Genomic DNA, 16,018 nt, shown 5'->3' on the forward strand with positions numbered 1-16,018 from the left:
GGACAAAACCAACACGCTATATAAAAACAAAGGGCAATTTAAATAAAGGATATAATAATATTGTGCTTAAAGCTATATCGATATCCACAAGGAAGAAGGAATGTTGTAGTGTGCAGAACAGGTATAGAACATGCTTTGTAGAGCTGTTATTTTGTTAGGTACTAAAGGAAGAACGTGATGCTTTTGTGTACTTAACAAAAAATACCCTAAAGCGTTCTCCCCCACCTCTCTCCTTCTGTGCAACATTTACCGTCTTCAATAGTAGAAGCAGCCAAATGCAGCTACCACACAAAACAGGCTGTCCTGGGGAAGAGAGACAGGTTCCATGTTAGTGAAGGCAAGCTCTTTGCTAGCCTAACTGAAAAGGCCAACCTAAGGGAACATTTAGACTAGAGCATAACCTTATATTGTAACATATTGCATTTTTCTGTCTTTTAGTTAGTTTCTTATTCACCTCAGTTGTGGTGTAACCCAGGTCAGTGTGTCTGAATACCAGAAGTGCCTCAATTTACTCCATCCACACACCCACAGGTGTCTAGGTGCCAGTTTAAAAGAAAATAAAAATAAAATAATAATAAAACCTTGACTTTTGCTCAGTCCTGGATTCCAGCCATACTCCATGACAGCAGTTCACCAAAGCATATAAGAAAAGACTTTATCTCTTGTGCTTCCTCTCCCCACCTGTAAAATGGTGGGACTATGACAGTACCGTATGACCTACTCAGGAAGTAAGTTTTACTATGTTGGACAGTATATCTAAGAATGTTTTGTGAATGAGGACATAAATCATACTGTTTCAATAAGTCTTGGTTCCTTCCTTCTAGTAGTTGGTTTTTTTTCTGCTCCGTATTTAAGGTGACTGTGCCTCTCATACAGAAGCAAGTAGCTTTACACTTTCCCATGGTATAACAGCCGGTACTTACATTCATGAATACATCGTGAGCATAGCTGTCAGTGTCAGCATCCCAGAAACATCGTGCAGCCATACTAGACAAAGGAGACAGAGTGGAGCCATTACCCACAGAGTTTATGTGTAAGGACCTAAGTGATCACAGATACTTTCCTCGAAAAGCAAACTGGGCTTCCTTTAAAGATAAAGGAAATGGGAAGCATTCTCCTGAATCCTGAGCCTAGATCCCCACTGCTGAATTCCACTGCATGCTGTAACCCCCTCCGTAAGTGGATCAAGCTCCCTCTTCAAACTCATCAGCTATCAACCCTGCCACCTCCACTGTGCAGCAGGGCTTGAAACCTCATTGCTATGGTGCTTACGAATCTTTGACTTCTGGCCTATGCATATCGGTGGCTAATTTAGCTTATTTGTTCTTGTCCTTCACCTCCTGCACCCTCGTGGTACACACTCCCGACTTATTTATAGGGAGCTATCGTATTCCTTGGCAGACGTCGTGTTACTAGACCATGAGCTAAGCTCTTCTAGTCCTTTTGTATCTATACTCCCTGTTCCCCAACCATGCTGCTGACTTTTTTCTACACCTCCTTCAGTCCAAGTCTTACCTTGAAGACAAGCAAGTGGACTGTAACAGGACATTGCAATGTATGACGACTTGTCCTAAGATTGTTGAATTTCATCCTTTTTTCTATTACCTTAGCCCTCAGGGTTATTCTGCTTTTTTTTCAGTCCAATATTCCACTTTGCCTCTGGAATACCCTGGTTATCCAGTATTTTGCATTAAGAATGTTAGGGATCATGCTTCAGTCTTGCCTCCTGCCTATTGCAAACCAGAGAATTTCCCCAATTGCTCTGTCAGTCTGTCAGCCCACTCTTGCTGGTCTTCATGTTTCAAACCAGAACACCTCATTGTGGTACAGTGCTTCTGGAGCAGCCTGCCTGCAGACAGACATTCCTGACAAAAGCCTGACCAGCAGGTACAGCTATTCCTTCCTGACCTCCAGAACATTGAGGCAGCAGATCTGATTACAGCTCTGCTGCACTTATCTTCTGCTGGAATACCAGGCACAATAATAAAGATAAGCCCAGCAGATAAAGCACGTAAAACTTATGGGCTGTTCTCTTTTGTCTTCTCCCTTACTCGCTAGTAATGGAAAGCTACAGCCCACTACTGCAGCCAAGAGGAATTCTTTTGTCTGACTGCAGGCATCTGGAGCTAGACTGCAAGTGCTCAGCACTCACAGTCTAGGCTCAATTCCCATGACAGTACTGCATGGGGATTATAGAAATTTAAACTTCTGAAAAATGCCTACCTGGGGGGATTAAATACAAATGAAGTACTTATGGAAACCTGGCTTTAGACACAAGCGAGTTACTATGGCCCTTGTGCTCCAGCAGGGCCTTGAGAATGGACCAGGTGTGTGCTCTAGTTCCTCATGAACACAACGTAAAATGCCTTTCTGCAACACTCCTCACAAATGCTTTTCAGCATTCCAGCTTGCTAAGAACCACCATACAGCCAATTATCACCGGGTAATTCAATCAGCTGCAGTCCAAACCCTCACAGAAAAGAAAGTGCTTTACAGTTTATCATCTGCAGAGAGATCTTTGTACCTAGGAAAGTTGGAAGCAGCTCACAAACAAACAAAAAAACCCCAACCAACAGAAATGACAGAAATACAATTAGAAAATGCAAAACTTACTTCACTCCTTCTCCTCTCTGCTCTCCAATCACAACCTGCACCACCATTTTGTACCTGTCAAATCCCTCCTCTGGAGAGAGAGAAAAAAAATAATAGTGAGAGCAACAACTTGTTTAAAATACGAGCCCAAAACAGGACCCAGAAAGCTAAAGATTTCTGGTTACAAAGGAAGTGTCCTGTACAAGTCCATGCAATTGGCAAAGTGGACAGACTGCCTTGTGGCTTCATTTTCCTAGGTACAGAGTACCACCGTCTTATTGGGTTAAAGGGTGAACAGGGTATTTGGCATCCGTCAAAACATGCATCTAAGGCAGAAGATACCCCTGAACAGCCACTCTATATGTCAGCATTCTACTTTGACAACTTTCAAGAACTCAACACATGGAAAGAATGTAAATAAGGCTGCTGGTGGACAAAATCCAATCTGAAAAAAATTGGCTTATCTTAAAACTGTTCTGATGCAAAGGTATTGTAGAGATTCTTCTGCCACATAGGTGTTTCCTTTGCTTCTGAGCGGGGATAAAAGGCCACATAGAAGCATACGTAGGTCTGTGTTATGTGTCTGCAAAGATATGCGGTTGTTTTACAATAGTAAAGAAATACCTTTGGGGCACAGGCCAGATCCAATCAGGCCATGGCAACATTCCAGAAGCCAAATCAGAACAAGCATGTTTAAAATAAAATATAGATCCTAATACCCGTCTTCAACAAAGCAGTGTCCTGGGAAGACTCCAGTGCACTGTTTCCACTGGAGGACTGAACACAATGTGCTGGGTCTGGTAACATCCACCATGTCAATGTTTATCAGAGATGCCAGCTGATACAACGGCCGCACCCAGCCAGTCTTGCTTCAGGCTACTGGGAGTGTGTTTACAAATCACTGAAGCCAAGCCCTGTGCATATTAGCTCGGCATCAACACGTGCTGAGACTACAGCTGCTGCTGGTTTTAAAGCAGATGCGTAACTCTGGGAGAAGCATAAATCTACAGTTCCTGCTGAGGGTGACGGTAGGTCTGTGCCACCGTGTCAGGCCAGCCCAGCAGATGGAGCACCAGCCTGTCCCCAGGAAGAAGGCAAAAAAAAAAAAGTGACTGTGCCAACCCACATCTGTGTGCTTGTTCCAGCACTGAACACAGAAAACACCTGCTGGAGCCTGAAGTTTAGTTCTTGAACTCAAAAACGTTGGAGGGCATCCTGCACATCCATGACCTTTTTCCAGTGCTGTAAGGCTGCAGTCACACCCCTCCTTGGCTGACTGTGCTCCTAACTCTCTCCCTCTTTGCTGCTCCCATTCAGCCTTGTTCTGATCTCCGTGCTATTCCACTCTGACCCAACGCTGATCTAACTTGAAACAGAAAAAAAGCAGGAATTGTTCTGTTTATTGAAGCAAGATACAGTGAAGCACCACTTCTTTCTCTCTAGCGCAGCTTCTTTCCCCCTGCAGCCCCTCCAGGGCTGACATCCCACACCAGCCAGTCTATATGAAAACATATCTTGTCTGCTTGAATTAGGTTTCTAGTTCTGCAGGAGAGGAACGTATCTATATAGGCCAGAATGTTTCATAACGGTAGACTTGAGTCAGTCAACAGGAAAGCCATAGATTTCAAAAATAAAGGAGGAAAGAAGGATTTTGTCAAAGGGAGAGGACACAGTAAGAAAAGAAATTACTTCCCCAGCAAACCTCCTTACCTTTCAGTCTGTCTTTTATTGTCTCTGATAAAGATTTTGTAAGCTGAGGCATTTCTTCTGGGATATACTGTACATTGGCCAGCTTCTCCTTCAGTATCGCATGGATGCATTCTTTTACTGTGGACGATTTAAATCTATCAGGGCAAAAAAACAGCAACAGAAGGCCCAGAAAGTTCACACAACGTGTAGAAACATACATAACCCCACCTGGGAAAATTTAGCTTTCACATATTAAAAAAAAAATGACAAATGAAAAACCATGGGGAAAAAAAGCCCAGCTAAGATGGAGACACTTAACCAGCCCTGGTAAAAGCCCAACACCTGTAAACACAGGTGTGAAACCAGTCCTACTAGAGGTTGCCCCTTCAGCAGCATCCCCCACCCGTGCTCCCCTTGCCTCTCCACCCACATCCCCCTAAATCTCCTGTCAAAGTTGGTTTGGGAGCCCAGTGGCCCCCCAATCCCCAAACCTCCGGGGGCTCCCCCATTCCCAATACCTGCACCCAGCCCCATGCCAGCGCCGCCATGCCGAGGGACCCCCTCCCCGACAGCCCCACCGCAGCTCCCACCTCCCCAGGGCCGCCCCACGACTCCCCCAGACCCAAAGCCCCCAGGGCACCCCGCCCGCAGCACCCCCCTCCCTCCCTCCCCGGAGCCCCCAGGACCAGCACCCCCAGAGCCCCAGCCCCCCCGGCTCACCGGCGCTGCAGGCCGGGCCGCAGGCTGTACGTGTTGCCGGCCCCATCGTCCGGGCCCAGCTCGCCCATGGCCGCAGTCCCCCGCAGGCCGCCCCGGCGTTGGTTACCCCGGCAACCCCCGCCACTTCCGCCTCCCGGCCGCGGCGCGTCACGGGGCGCCACCGTGCGTCACGGCGCCGCGCGCCGCCCCGCGCCTGGCGCGGAGGGCTCGCGCGTGGCGGTGGGTGCGGACCTACAGGGGCGGGGGGGTGCGGGCCCGGGACGGGGGGTGTATTTGTGACATTTGTCTTTTTTTTTTTTTTTTTGACATTTTTTGCAATTAAAAGGCAATAAAATAATCGGTTAATAAATGGCAAACAATTGCAGTAATAATTGTAGTTGTACATAAAGGGTTTGCTGAGCCTGCTGCCTGGGGAGGCGAGTGTGGCGAGGGATGGGGAGAGATTGCTGCTCCTCGCCGGGCAAGACGGCCTCACATCGCCGGGTGCTTCCCCGCGCCCTCCAACCGCCCCAAATTTGGCAGCTGTAGCAGCCGGGCCCCTGCCCGCTGCCTCGCCCGGGGCTCTCTGGGCTGCAGCGGCTGCGGACGGGGGCCCGCGCTGCGGCTGCCAGCGGGGCACAGGGGTCCCCGTGCCCAGCCAGGGCTTTGCAAGCCCACGGCCTCAGCCAGAGCGGGGCTGCCTTGGAGCCCAGCCCCAGCCCCAGGCCCCAGGAGCCTTGCCGGGAGCGCCCGGCTGCTGCAGGGGCAGCGGGTGCAGGTGGGCGAGAGCGCAGCCTGAAATCATTTCCACTACAAAACATATCCCCCCAACGCCTGTTGCCGCGCTCCCTTCCATCTGGGCCGCGCATCCCAACCATCAGCACAGAGATCCCAGCCTTGCTCCAGGGACTTCCTAAATCTTCCAGAAAGGCCTAAAATTGTTCCCCAGTACCCTCTCCCCTGTCACACCCTTGCGCTCTTTTCTCTGTCCGCAGCTGCTGTCTCTCCTAAGGAAGGCCGGCGAGCGACGGCTTGGGTATGACACAGCCCCCTCCTGACAAAGCTGACATCCTGCTTCCTCCGCTGCTTATCTTGATGCAGCAATTTCCATCTCTGCGATCGCGCTGCTTACGTGCAGCGGCTGACACTGCCGAGAAAGGTCCCCTGGCACTTCGAATGGAAACAGTGAGAAGGCGCAGCTAGTGCCGGCGCGGAGCGCGCTGCTGCTGGGGACGAGGGGCTGGGGGGCACCTGGGATTGGGGCTCTGCGGGCAGCACCCTGCCCGCAGAGCCCCAATCCCAGGTGCCCCCCAGGTGCAGGAGGGTGTGAAGTTGCATGAGGAGGCAGGAGGTACCTCTGCTGGGGTTTTGCTCGGGATGCACGGATGCGTCCCAAGTGGCACCAGGTCCTGCCCCACCTGCTCAGAGTGCAGGTGGGTTGCCGAGACCCTGAGCAGCAGTAGCAACTCCTGATTTCCACAGGCTTTAGCAGCACCGCTCGTTAGAGATGATCCATCAAAGCCCTTAGTACCGCCGGGCTGGGCATCAGCTGCCATAGCAGATGTGGCAGTGGCCCCATGCCATACCCATGTGGCACCTTCGCATCGCAGTTATCATTGCCCTGCCCAGGCCCTGCAGATTTCCGCTCGCTGAAGGAACAGTTTCATGCCTCCGCTCCATCCCTCTGCTTACTCGCTGCTTACTCATCCCCTGGGGCTGCTGTCTTTCCGCACAGGGTCAAGTTGTTGCTCATGCAAATCGTTTGCAGGGGCCTTCCTAATTTCTGAGAAGTATCTGAAAGACCTCAACGCTCTCTGTGTTTATTTGCAAACACTATTAACCGTTTCCTCTTCTTGCCCCAGCCTCCTGCCTGGGTCAGACCCACAGATGTGAATTCAGTTAAACCAATGGGGGAGGGATCTTTGGGAAACTGTGGGTTTCTCTTCCTCAGCATCTTTTCGTGGTAATTTCTGTTCCCCATCTTATTTGGGAAGCTTTACTTTCCCTGGGCTTTGAGGACATTCAGCTCTGGGCTTCAGCTGGCTACATCCAAGGTGTTTGGTCATTGCTTTCTTCTTCATCTTGCAAATTTTCAGTGCTCCTTAAATACCTCAGATGCTTTTAAGCCATTTTGGGACTGACCCTTTCAGGTGACTGCTCAGAATGATAGCTGTGTGCCCCGACAGTGATGGCTGCAGGAGACTGGGGCCTCGTCCGGGTCCCAGCCATGTTGGTGGGACCCTTGCCAACACATTGGGCCAGCTTCTTGTTGGGGAAAAAAAGGACATATTTGCCTCAGTGAAGTGATGTGACGTGCTTGGTGAAGTTTCTGTTGCTTAGTTTTGAAGAACAAACTGTTTTCTCACATATTCCTCTTTCTCCTTCCTTTTTAGCCCCTCTTTTGCTCTTTCGGTGGCCAAATAGAAGAGGACTGCCCCATGCAATTCGCCATATTCCAGCTCAGAGAAAGAGAATTTATTTTTTTAAGCATCAAAGGACCTTTTCCAGCCCCCCCCAGCTAACCCCACCATGTGCCATCCACCCTGTTTGGGCTGGAGGGGATTTACCAGCATGAGTGGGAGCCACGGCATGGCTGGAACCAGGTGCAAGACCCAGCTGTTGGTTTGGCAGGGTGCAGGCAGGGCACAGGCAGGGCGCAAAGCCTGCCCAAAGCCTGGGGGCTGCTGTGGGGCCAGGGCCAGGCTCCTCCGTGATGCTGGTGCCCAGGGGATGTGCTGGGCTGGGGCATGGCACTGCTGCTCACCTCGCTTTCCCCTGCAGCAGCTTCCTGGCAGCGAGATGGATCTTTTCTTGTATTCTTTTCATCCTTTTTAATTTTTTTCAGCAAAAAGGGGAAAAACCCCCTCATTTTCTCTCTTGCGATGGAGCAAACTTTCCATCAGCGTGCTGCCGGAGAGCTCCTGGCTCAGCCTCTCCTGCGGTTTCTGCTGCACGCTCCGCCGCTTTGTGAGCTCCCCGACACTTCCTGGCCGCACATGGCCTCATCCTGCACCCCAGGCAGCCTGGAAAGGCTCCGGTGTTGGTGCTGGTCCCCAGCCTGCTGGGGAACAGCAGGGGAGCACTGGGGCGTGGGTTTCTGAAGGCACCTGAGCATCTGAAAACATTGCCGTACAGTCTGCATCTAGCCACCACTGGTTTCTAGTGGATGCAGCAGCCTCCCCACCCCAGGTACCAACTTACCATTTCAAGCATGCGTTGGAAAGTTTGAGCAATTTGTGCTACGATTTTAATCAGAGCCCTCCGCTGCTGCGTGGAGCGGGGAAGATGAGCCAGTTTTTCCTGCCAATCCCTGGCTCGGTGAGTCGTGATCTCGGTGGTGATACCTGTCACATCTTCCGCCTCTAGAAACCAAAACATGTTGCAAGTGCCAAACAAGCCTCCCCACACCGGGCCCGGATGCCTGGTGTCACCATTTGGAGAGACAAAGCCTCGAGGTGGAAAAGCCTCCTTGCTGTGAACTTCCATATTTTCTGGAATTCAGTTTAGTTTAGTTTAGTTAGGGTTTTTTTTAATGAGAATGCAGAAAATTGTGAAGGAAGAGGTGATGTCCATCTTGGAGCCCACCAGCACCACTGCACATGGTGGAGAGCAATTGCTCTTTCTCTCCACCCTTGCCACCCAGCCAGGCAGCATGGAAAGGTGACAAGGAGGGGACAGCCCCCCAGGCTTGCTCTGCAGCTCAAGCAGGGTCAGAAGTTCATGAGAAAGGAGTGAGGCTGCAATGCCAGGAGGAGACTGGAAAAGAGGACCCAGGACAGGCTGGATTGAGCCACCAACCCAGGGTGAGCCCTGCCTGCCCTGGCTTAGAACCCCCTCCTTGGCCATCCCGAATTAGGGGTGGCTCCCCCAGCCTGCTCGCCTGCCAGGGCCGTGTCTGAAAGTGAGAGGTGAGCAAGCCCCAACCACGCAGCTCGTTTCTGAAAGCCCGGAAAATAATGAAATTATTATGAGAATCACATCCTTCACCCTGATTATTAATTTTCCCCTGACTTTTTCCAAAATTGCTGGGCACCGAGGCTGTGTTTGAGAGAAGCGGAGGAGCCAGCCACAGCGTGCTTTCACCTTTGGTTATTTCCTATGCGAGTATTAGTCAGCGAGGTGAGCGGGGAACATTGGTGGCAGAGAAATTAAAGTCTGCTGTAAAGGTCACACTAATAACAGCACCCTGGCCCCAGGCACCTGCCCCTGCTCTCTGCAAATCTGTCTGTGGGGAAACACACCTGAGGAGGCAAAACTTCTCTTTCTCCATCTCCTCTTTCTCCATCTCCCCCTTTTTCTTCTCCTTTTCCTTCTTTCTCCTCCTCCTTCTCTTCCTTCTCCATCTCCTCCTTCTTCTCCTTCTCCTTCTCCTTCTCCTTCTCCTTCTCCTTCTCCTTCTCCTTCTCCTTCTCCTTCTCCTTCTCCTTCTCCTTCTTCTCCTTCTCCTTCTCCTCCTTCTCCTCCTTCTCCATCTCCTCCTTTTCCTTCCTTCTCCTTCTCCTTCTCCTTCTCCTTCTCCTTCTCCTTCTCCTTCTCCTTCTCCTTCTCCTTCTCCTTCTCCTTCTTTCTCCTTCTCCTTCTCCTTCTCCTTCTCCTTCTCCTTCTCCTTCTCCTTCTCCTTCTCCTTCTTCTCCTTCTCCTTCTCCTTCTCCCTCCTCTCCCATCCCTTCCTGGCGGGAGCAGCCTGCCAACAGGCGCTCAGGGTGCCCCATGGCTGCTCAGACCCTGCCCAGCTGTCCGGTGCCACACTGCCATGGGCACCCAGCAGGAGCACCCATGGGTGCTCAAGAGCTTGAGACAGCCCTTTTACTCATGGGCCAGGCTTGGAGCCGAGGACATGTCCCTTGTTGTCCCTGCCTGCTCCATCCCTGGGAGCTTTCTCCAAAAAGGGTGCAGGTTTAGCGGTGCCTGTCCCCGCTGCTCAGTGGCTGGGTGCTTGCATGGGAGCCCGCTGGGAGCATGCGGGGAGGGGAAGGGGCCAAGCCCGGCTCAGCTGATCCCTGCCTCTGCGGGGAGGAAGCTGGGGGCGGGAGGCAGCCCGGGTTTCCCTCTGGGGCAGAGACGGGCACGTTTCATTTCCACCCCAGCCCCTGACGTGCGAGCCAGAGAGCAAGCCGCCGCTGTGGGGAAGGAAGCACAGAGCGAGCCGGGGGTGGCACGGCGCGGCACGGCATGCCTGCCTGGGCAGGGGACCGGCCGCCTCACCATGGCTCTGGGTGCCTCGAAGATGATGTGGGGCAGCACGGAGGTGGCCCTGACCAGCCTCTGCGCCATCCTGCTCTGCTGCGGCCCTGCACTGGCCGGCTGCCGCCAGGGTAGGTACCAGAGCGTGGCACGCTTGCCGGCACAGCCTATGTCGTTTGCAGCTGGTGGAAAATGTCTAAGGGCTGGGAGCTTTGTAGTTAAAAATAGCTCTGGCGCCAAGGAGGCAAAAAATGCAAAGCTTTTGGGTATGCGCCGCTGAAGCAAGGGAAATTGGGTTGTTCGGGGTAGAAGCGGGGTTAAGAGATGGAGAAGGGGACGGGTCCCCAGCCCACGGTGCTGGCACTGGAGACACGTGGGCACGCTGGCCACGGTCGGGTTTGGTGTTGAGCCTCTGGGTTTGCCATGCCACGCGGGGTCTGGGGTTTTCTGCTCTGGCTCTCATGGCTCTGGGCTGCCCCCCCTGGTTTGGTCTCGGCCCTGAGGGAGCCAGGGTCCTGCGTGCAGCTTCGCTCATGGTGAAATCTGGGGGAGAAGGGGGGGTGGAGGGGAAGGGGTGAGTCCGGGCAGAGCAAGTGAGAGCCCTGATGAAGCCGTGTCCCCCCTTCCTCACAGGCCGGCTCTTTCTTTGGTGGCTTTGGATGTTTTCTGCTCTGAGGGTGGGCATCGGGCTGGGCATCCCTTGGAGCAGATGTTACCTCTGGTGCTGGGAAGATGCAGGAAAACATGTAAACCCAAACTCTGCTTTCAGAAGTCCTCCGCGTGCTTCATTCATTGCTGGCAGTGGCACTGGGTAGGAAGCACAGCCCCGAGCCTGCTGAATATTTCCTGTTAAACACAAGAAATCCAGAACACGGCAAAAATTCTATCTCTTGGTGTGGGCACTCTGCAGCCAGCACTGCCCGCGGGAGCCAGGGCACTTGCCTCCCTCCCTCCTTCCTCCTGTTCAGTCTCATCCCTCATTCTCAGCCCAGTTTTCCATCTATCCTGCATTGTCCCAGTTCCTTTTCTGGTCGGTGACACTGAGGTCATGGTCCTATGCCTCAGGCCAGTGCTGGAGGGATGCGGGGGACTTTCTAACTCTGCCTGTAAGCCCTGGGGCTGCTATTGGTGGCGATTTCTGAAAAGGGAAGATAAGTTTTTTAATGGCGGGGACTTTTCAAAGCATTGGCAGTTTGAATTACTTGGTCAGATAACCCGTGTGAAAAATGCTTCTTCCTGCTTTTTATTGCTCCAAACAAAAGTTAATGCAGCAGCTGCCTCGTCCTGCTGGATGGGGCTGGCGGAGCTGGGACGTTGTGAGCCTGGCTCATGTTCGCAGCATCCCTGCTGTCCCGGGGGGATGAACCCACTGGGATCACAGGCAGGGAAATGTGGCGAAGCAGCAGGGCTGGTGCTAAGGGCAGGGGGGGCTGTGGCTGTGGCCGACTGCCCTCTGTGCTGGGAGCAGGCTGGCAAGCCCGGCCAGGACCCCCCAGGGTGGGTGCCTGGCTGCCCATGTACGCGCGAGGAGGGGACAGGCAGCTGGAAAGGGACGGCATCGTAAGCTCCAGGCCGCTCTGCCCTGTCAGATGGCCTCAGGCTGGAGATGGCAAATACTGTGCCCTGGGCAGCCCCTGCCCGCTCTGTGCTCCCAGCGTGGAGCAGTGGGCAGAGCCGGAGCACCCTGGCAGGCAGCTGGGCATGCGATGAGCTGCACCGCATGGCGCTGCCCCAGCCCAGGACTTGGTCCTTCTGCTCGCTTTCAGAGGCAACATCAGCTGGAGGAATGATGACTCAGACATTAAAATACAGCATAGATTTAAAAATAATACAACCCCTGAAGTCTGTTTTCCCCGGTACAGGTGTTCTGGGTTAATTTTAGGTAGACCAGAGCACAATTTGCTCTGCTGAAACCACTTCACGGTATAGTTACTACCCCCGAGGATTCCCCTCTGGCCAGCAGGCACACACTCAGGAGGCTGATGTACCTCCCTGTGAGCCGGGGTGATGCTGCGGACTGACCAAGCATCAGGCTGCCTGTGTCGCCAGCAAACCCCAGAGCCTGGCGACAGGTGAGCCAGGTGCTAGTGATGGCATGGGGCTGGGCTCGCGAGTGCTCGACGGCAGGTTTTTGTAAATCCCTGTAGAGGCCTTCAGGAGCTGAGGGTGAAACAGCTGAGGAACACATGGAGCCTCAAGGTTTGGGACGTAGCAGCCCATCACCTCTCCATGGGATGGGGCGCTAGCCGGGGCGACGGCAGGCTTTCATTCTCTTTGTATCCCTGGTTCCTGCATGGGGGGTACGGCTGTTTCTGAGACCTGTGCCCGCTCTAACCATGTCTGTTCCTTGTTTCCTCTCTCCCAAACAGTGACCTTCTTCCCAGCCATGTTAACTCTCCCTGCAGGCAGCTCAGCCACCTTCTTCTGCAACATCTCCATGGAGAATGACTCCATCTCGGAGTATAGCCTCAATTGGTACAAGGAGACCAACCACAGCCAAGCCCAAAAAATCGCTGATATCAGCTGGAACATCTTCCAGACCAAGACGGATAAGTACCAGCTCACCAACCTCACTCCTGCCTTCAAGATTGAGATCCTGAACCTTCACCAGAATGACTCAGGCTCCTACTACTGTGGGCTGATCACCTTATTTGAATCCAATAAAGTGATGGAGAGCAACCGGTCCCAATTGGTGGTCACAGGTCAGCCCGGGGACTGAGCTGGTGGGGACAGGTCATCGCTGTTGTCCCATGGTGCTATGGCTCCCAGGCACACTGCAGTCCCAGGGCACAAGGCAGGTGGTACCCGGCTGGGGGAGGACCTGGTGTGGGTCAGGAGAGCACAGTTCTGCCCTTTCCCCTCTCCTTTGCATGGCTGGTTGATGCCCAGGGACACAGACTGTCCTCCCCCATCCGCACTCTGGCTGGATCTGGCCCTGGGGCAGGAGGTCTCCATCCCGCTGGGGCTGCGTCCCCAGTGATGCTGTGGGGAGGAGCGAGTCCTTACCCATGGATGGAGGCAGGAGGCCAGCGTAAGGAGATGCTTGCACCCCTGAACAGCTCCTTTTGTTGTGGACAGGGCTTGTGTTTGGGGTGATGACCAGGGCTCAGACCCCTCGAACAACTGGTGTTGGTTTAGATAGTGTTCTTGCAAAACCGTGCCCTGGGAGGGTCTCATAGCCCCATGGTGTGGGAGACTAAGATCTCACAGAAACATATGCTGTGCACTTGCTTGGCAGCATGGAGGCTTTTGGGGGCTGAAGATGGCCTTTTATAAAAAGGAAAAACTGTCTTTCACAAATCTCCTCCCAACATGAGCTGAAGTTGTGCTGGCTCCAGGACGTGGAAGCAGCTGGGAGGCTTGGGGAAGCTGTGTCCTCCATGGGGCTCTGCAGGACATGGGGTCATGCCATGGGACTGCAGTGCCCTGGCCCCCTGCACCCCAGCTCTCAGCGGTGTGGGATCACCCTTGCCACCTGCAATGGGAAGGAATGGGATGTGGCCAAAACATCCCCCATGTCAGCCCAAATTCAGGACCCCTGGAGGGATGGTGGGGCTGTGGCAGCGTGCCTGGGACTGAGCCCTTTGTGGGGACGGTCCCTGTGTTCTCCTGTTGACTTTCCCAGGGACTACAGAGGCCAGTTTACACTCCTGATCTGCTGTTTTGTTCCCCCTTTTTTGGATGGCTATTACAGCAGCCCCTGAGAAGACAAACACCACTGATGAGCCTGAGATGGAGGAAGGCAATTCCCCGGACCACATCAAGGCCATGCTCCTGGGCATCCTGCTGCTCGCTGGGGCGGTTGTGCTGCTGATCTTTGGCTACATCACTGTCACGTACAGGAGCGGAGGTATGATCCCCCATGGGGGCTGTGCTGTGCCAAGGGGCTGGGGTCTGCCAGGGGACATGACGGGGTGATGCTTATCCAACAAACCCAGTTTGAGCCCAGGGGCAGCTGGATGCCTGCAGCTCCCTGGGGTACACAGGCAGGTTCAAAGTGCTAAACTCAGCTGTGGCATGTCCCCATGGGACAGGTATCTCCATGCTTAGGGGAGAACGGTGCTTTGGGCCACTCTTCCTGAGTCCCCAGGCCATGTGCTGTGCCTCTGAACCACTCGTTAGCATGGTGTCTTAATGCTGCATGTGAGTCCCTCCCACCTTGCCCAGGCACTGTTGGGGCATCACCTTGGCCATGCCAAGGACCTTGGAGCCCCAAGGAATTGCACCCCACTAATCCCAATTAAACCCTAGACTTTTGGCTGGTGTCTCACTTGTCCTTGTAATGCTTAGGGTGTTAGATCCTGAGTGGAGAAGGAGGAAGGGTGGTGCAATGGTTGTGGTGGCCAGTGCTCTCCTAGGACACAGGGGCTGGGTCAGCCCCAGCCACAGATGCTCATGTTGTGTTGGCACGCAAGCATCTTCTAACTAAATGTGTTACTTTGCAGATGTGCAGAAACCACCAAATGAAAACGTGCCAGCGGTGAGTTTTCCGTCTCTGATGCCCTGCTGTGCTGCAGGGGAGCATCGCAGCATTGCTGGGGTGCAGAGGGTGCAGGGCCTCCCTTTATCAGCCCTTCACAGGCTTCTTGCTTCTCCTGTCTTCTCTGATGCTGCTCAATCTTGTCTGCACAGCTACAACTGCTTTTTTGCACCTGCAGCACAGCCCCATCACAGTCAAAAAACTCTCTGAGATAGGATGGGACCTCTGTAGTCCAACCCTTGCTCAAAGCGGGGTTGTCTTTGACAGTGGGCTGTGTTGCTGTAGAAAATAGGAGAAAATGTTCCCCCCCAATATATTAAGCTAAAATTTCTCTTGCTGCAGCTAGTCCCTTTTTCCTCTCTTCCTTTTGCCAGGCACTGCCAGGAAAAGTCTGGCTCCATCTTCTCTCCAGCTCCATTAGGTAGCTGAAGGTAGTGAGTAGGTCCCCCCTTGCTCTCTCCTATCTGGGCTGAGCAAACTCAGCCCTGGGCTCTCCTCGTGCACCCTGTGCCAGCTCGGAGCCCGATGGAGAGGTGGGAAAAGGGCTCCTAGCATGACCCTGCCTTCAATGGCTGGGCATGCAGGGAGCCCCTCCAGCCTGCAGAGGCAGAGAGCCGAGACCCACGTGGCCTCAGCGGTGACCCCAAGGTTCACAGTCTGGTTTCTCTGGGCAAATGCTATCCCAGGTCTGTGTGTCTTTGCTTTGTATTGTTCTCACCCTCCTGGGATGCTTCAGAGCTGGTTTTGGCACTTGCTGTAAAAAGGGGGCTTGTGCTGGGGATGGCAGGTACCTCCAGATGATTAATTGCCCTGACGGGGTTTCCTTGCAGAAGGAAGAGAAGCCCCCCGTGGTGTCCGTGTCCACTGTGGACTATGGTGTGCTGGAGTTTCAGTGGGACCAGTGCACCCAGGTGCCCCCCGAGACCCAGCCAGTTGACCAGACTGAATACGCCACCATTGTCTTCCCAGAGGAGAAACCTGTCACACCGGAGCGGGGGAAGAAGCACCAGGACGAGAGGACTCAGCAGCTGCAGTTGCAGCCCTGCTGAGAGCTGGGGTCCCTCCTCACTGGCGGGGTGCAGGCAGGGTCAGGCTGCCCTGGCCCCTCGCTCCCACTGCAGTTTGCAGTTGGGAAAAATCCAGCATGCAAGGACCAGAGTGAGAGAGGCACTGCTGCTGGATTTGATATCAGACAGTCCTGACCATGGTGGGATTGTGGCCACGGGGTGGGTACCACGGGATGAGGAGGGTCCCTACTGGGCTCCGTGTGCCAGCTCTTCGCTCAGGGCAGGGAGGATGGGCTGGGGCAGAGCAGCGACGCCAACAGCGCTGTGCCAAAGGTGATTTACATCATGCCTCGGTTTTCTATCTCCA

At 53.6% G+C, this 16,018-nt stretch overlaps 2 protein-coding genes across 2 annotated transcripts; one reads left to right on the forward strand and one right to left on the reverse strand.

Annotated features, from left to right (window-relative positions):
- Positions 1-255: 255 nt before the first annotated feature.
- DYNLT2B (dynein light chain Tctex-type 2B) lies at positions 256-5,069 on the reverse strand. Its single transcript, XM_075716063.1, has 5 exons — positions 5,002-5,069; positions 4,303-4,436; positions 2,614-2,683; positions 924-987; positions 256-303 (listed from the first exon to the last, which is right to left on the reverse strand). Exons 1-5 carry the CDS (start codon positions 5,067-5,069, stop codon positions 256-258), a joined length of 384 nt encoding a protein of 127 aa, XP_075572178.1.
- Positions 5,070-10,186: 5,117 nt separating this feature from the next.
- On the forward strand, positions 10,187-15,693 carry PDCD1 (programmed cell death 1). The gene is made up of 5 exons (XM_009488491.2): positions 10,187-10,295; positions 12,534-12,866; positions 13,859-14,014; positions 14,610-14,644; positions 15,475-15,693. The coding sequence occupies exons 1-5, from the start codon at positions 10,187-10,189 to the stop codon at positions 15,691-15,693; spliced, it is 852 nt and encodes a 283-aa protein (XP_009486766.1).
- The last annotated feature ends 325 nt before the right edge of the window (positions 15,694-16,018 follow it).

The sequence above is a fragment of the Pelecanus crispus genome, chromosome 9 (assembly GCF_030463565.1).
Source record: "Pelecanus crispus isolate bPelCri1 chromosome 9, bPelCri1.pri, whole genome shotgun sequence".
NCBI classification, from domain to species: Eukaryota; Metazoa; Chordata; class Aves; order Pelecaniformes; family Pelecanidae; genus Pelecanus; species Pelecanus crispus.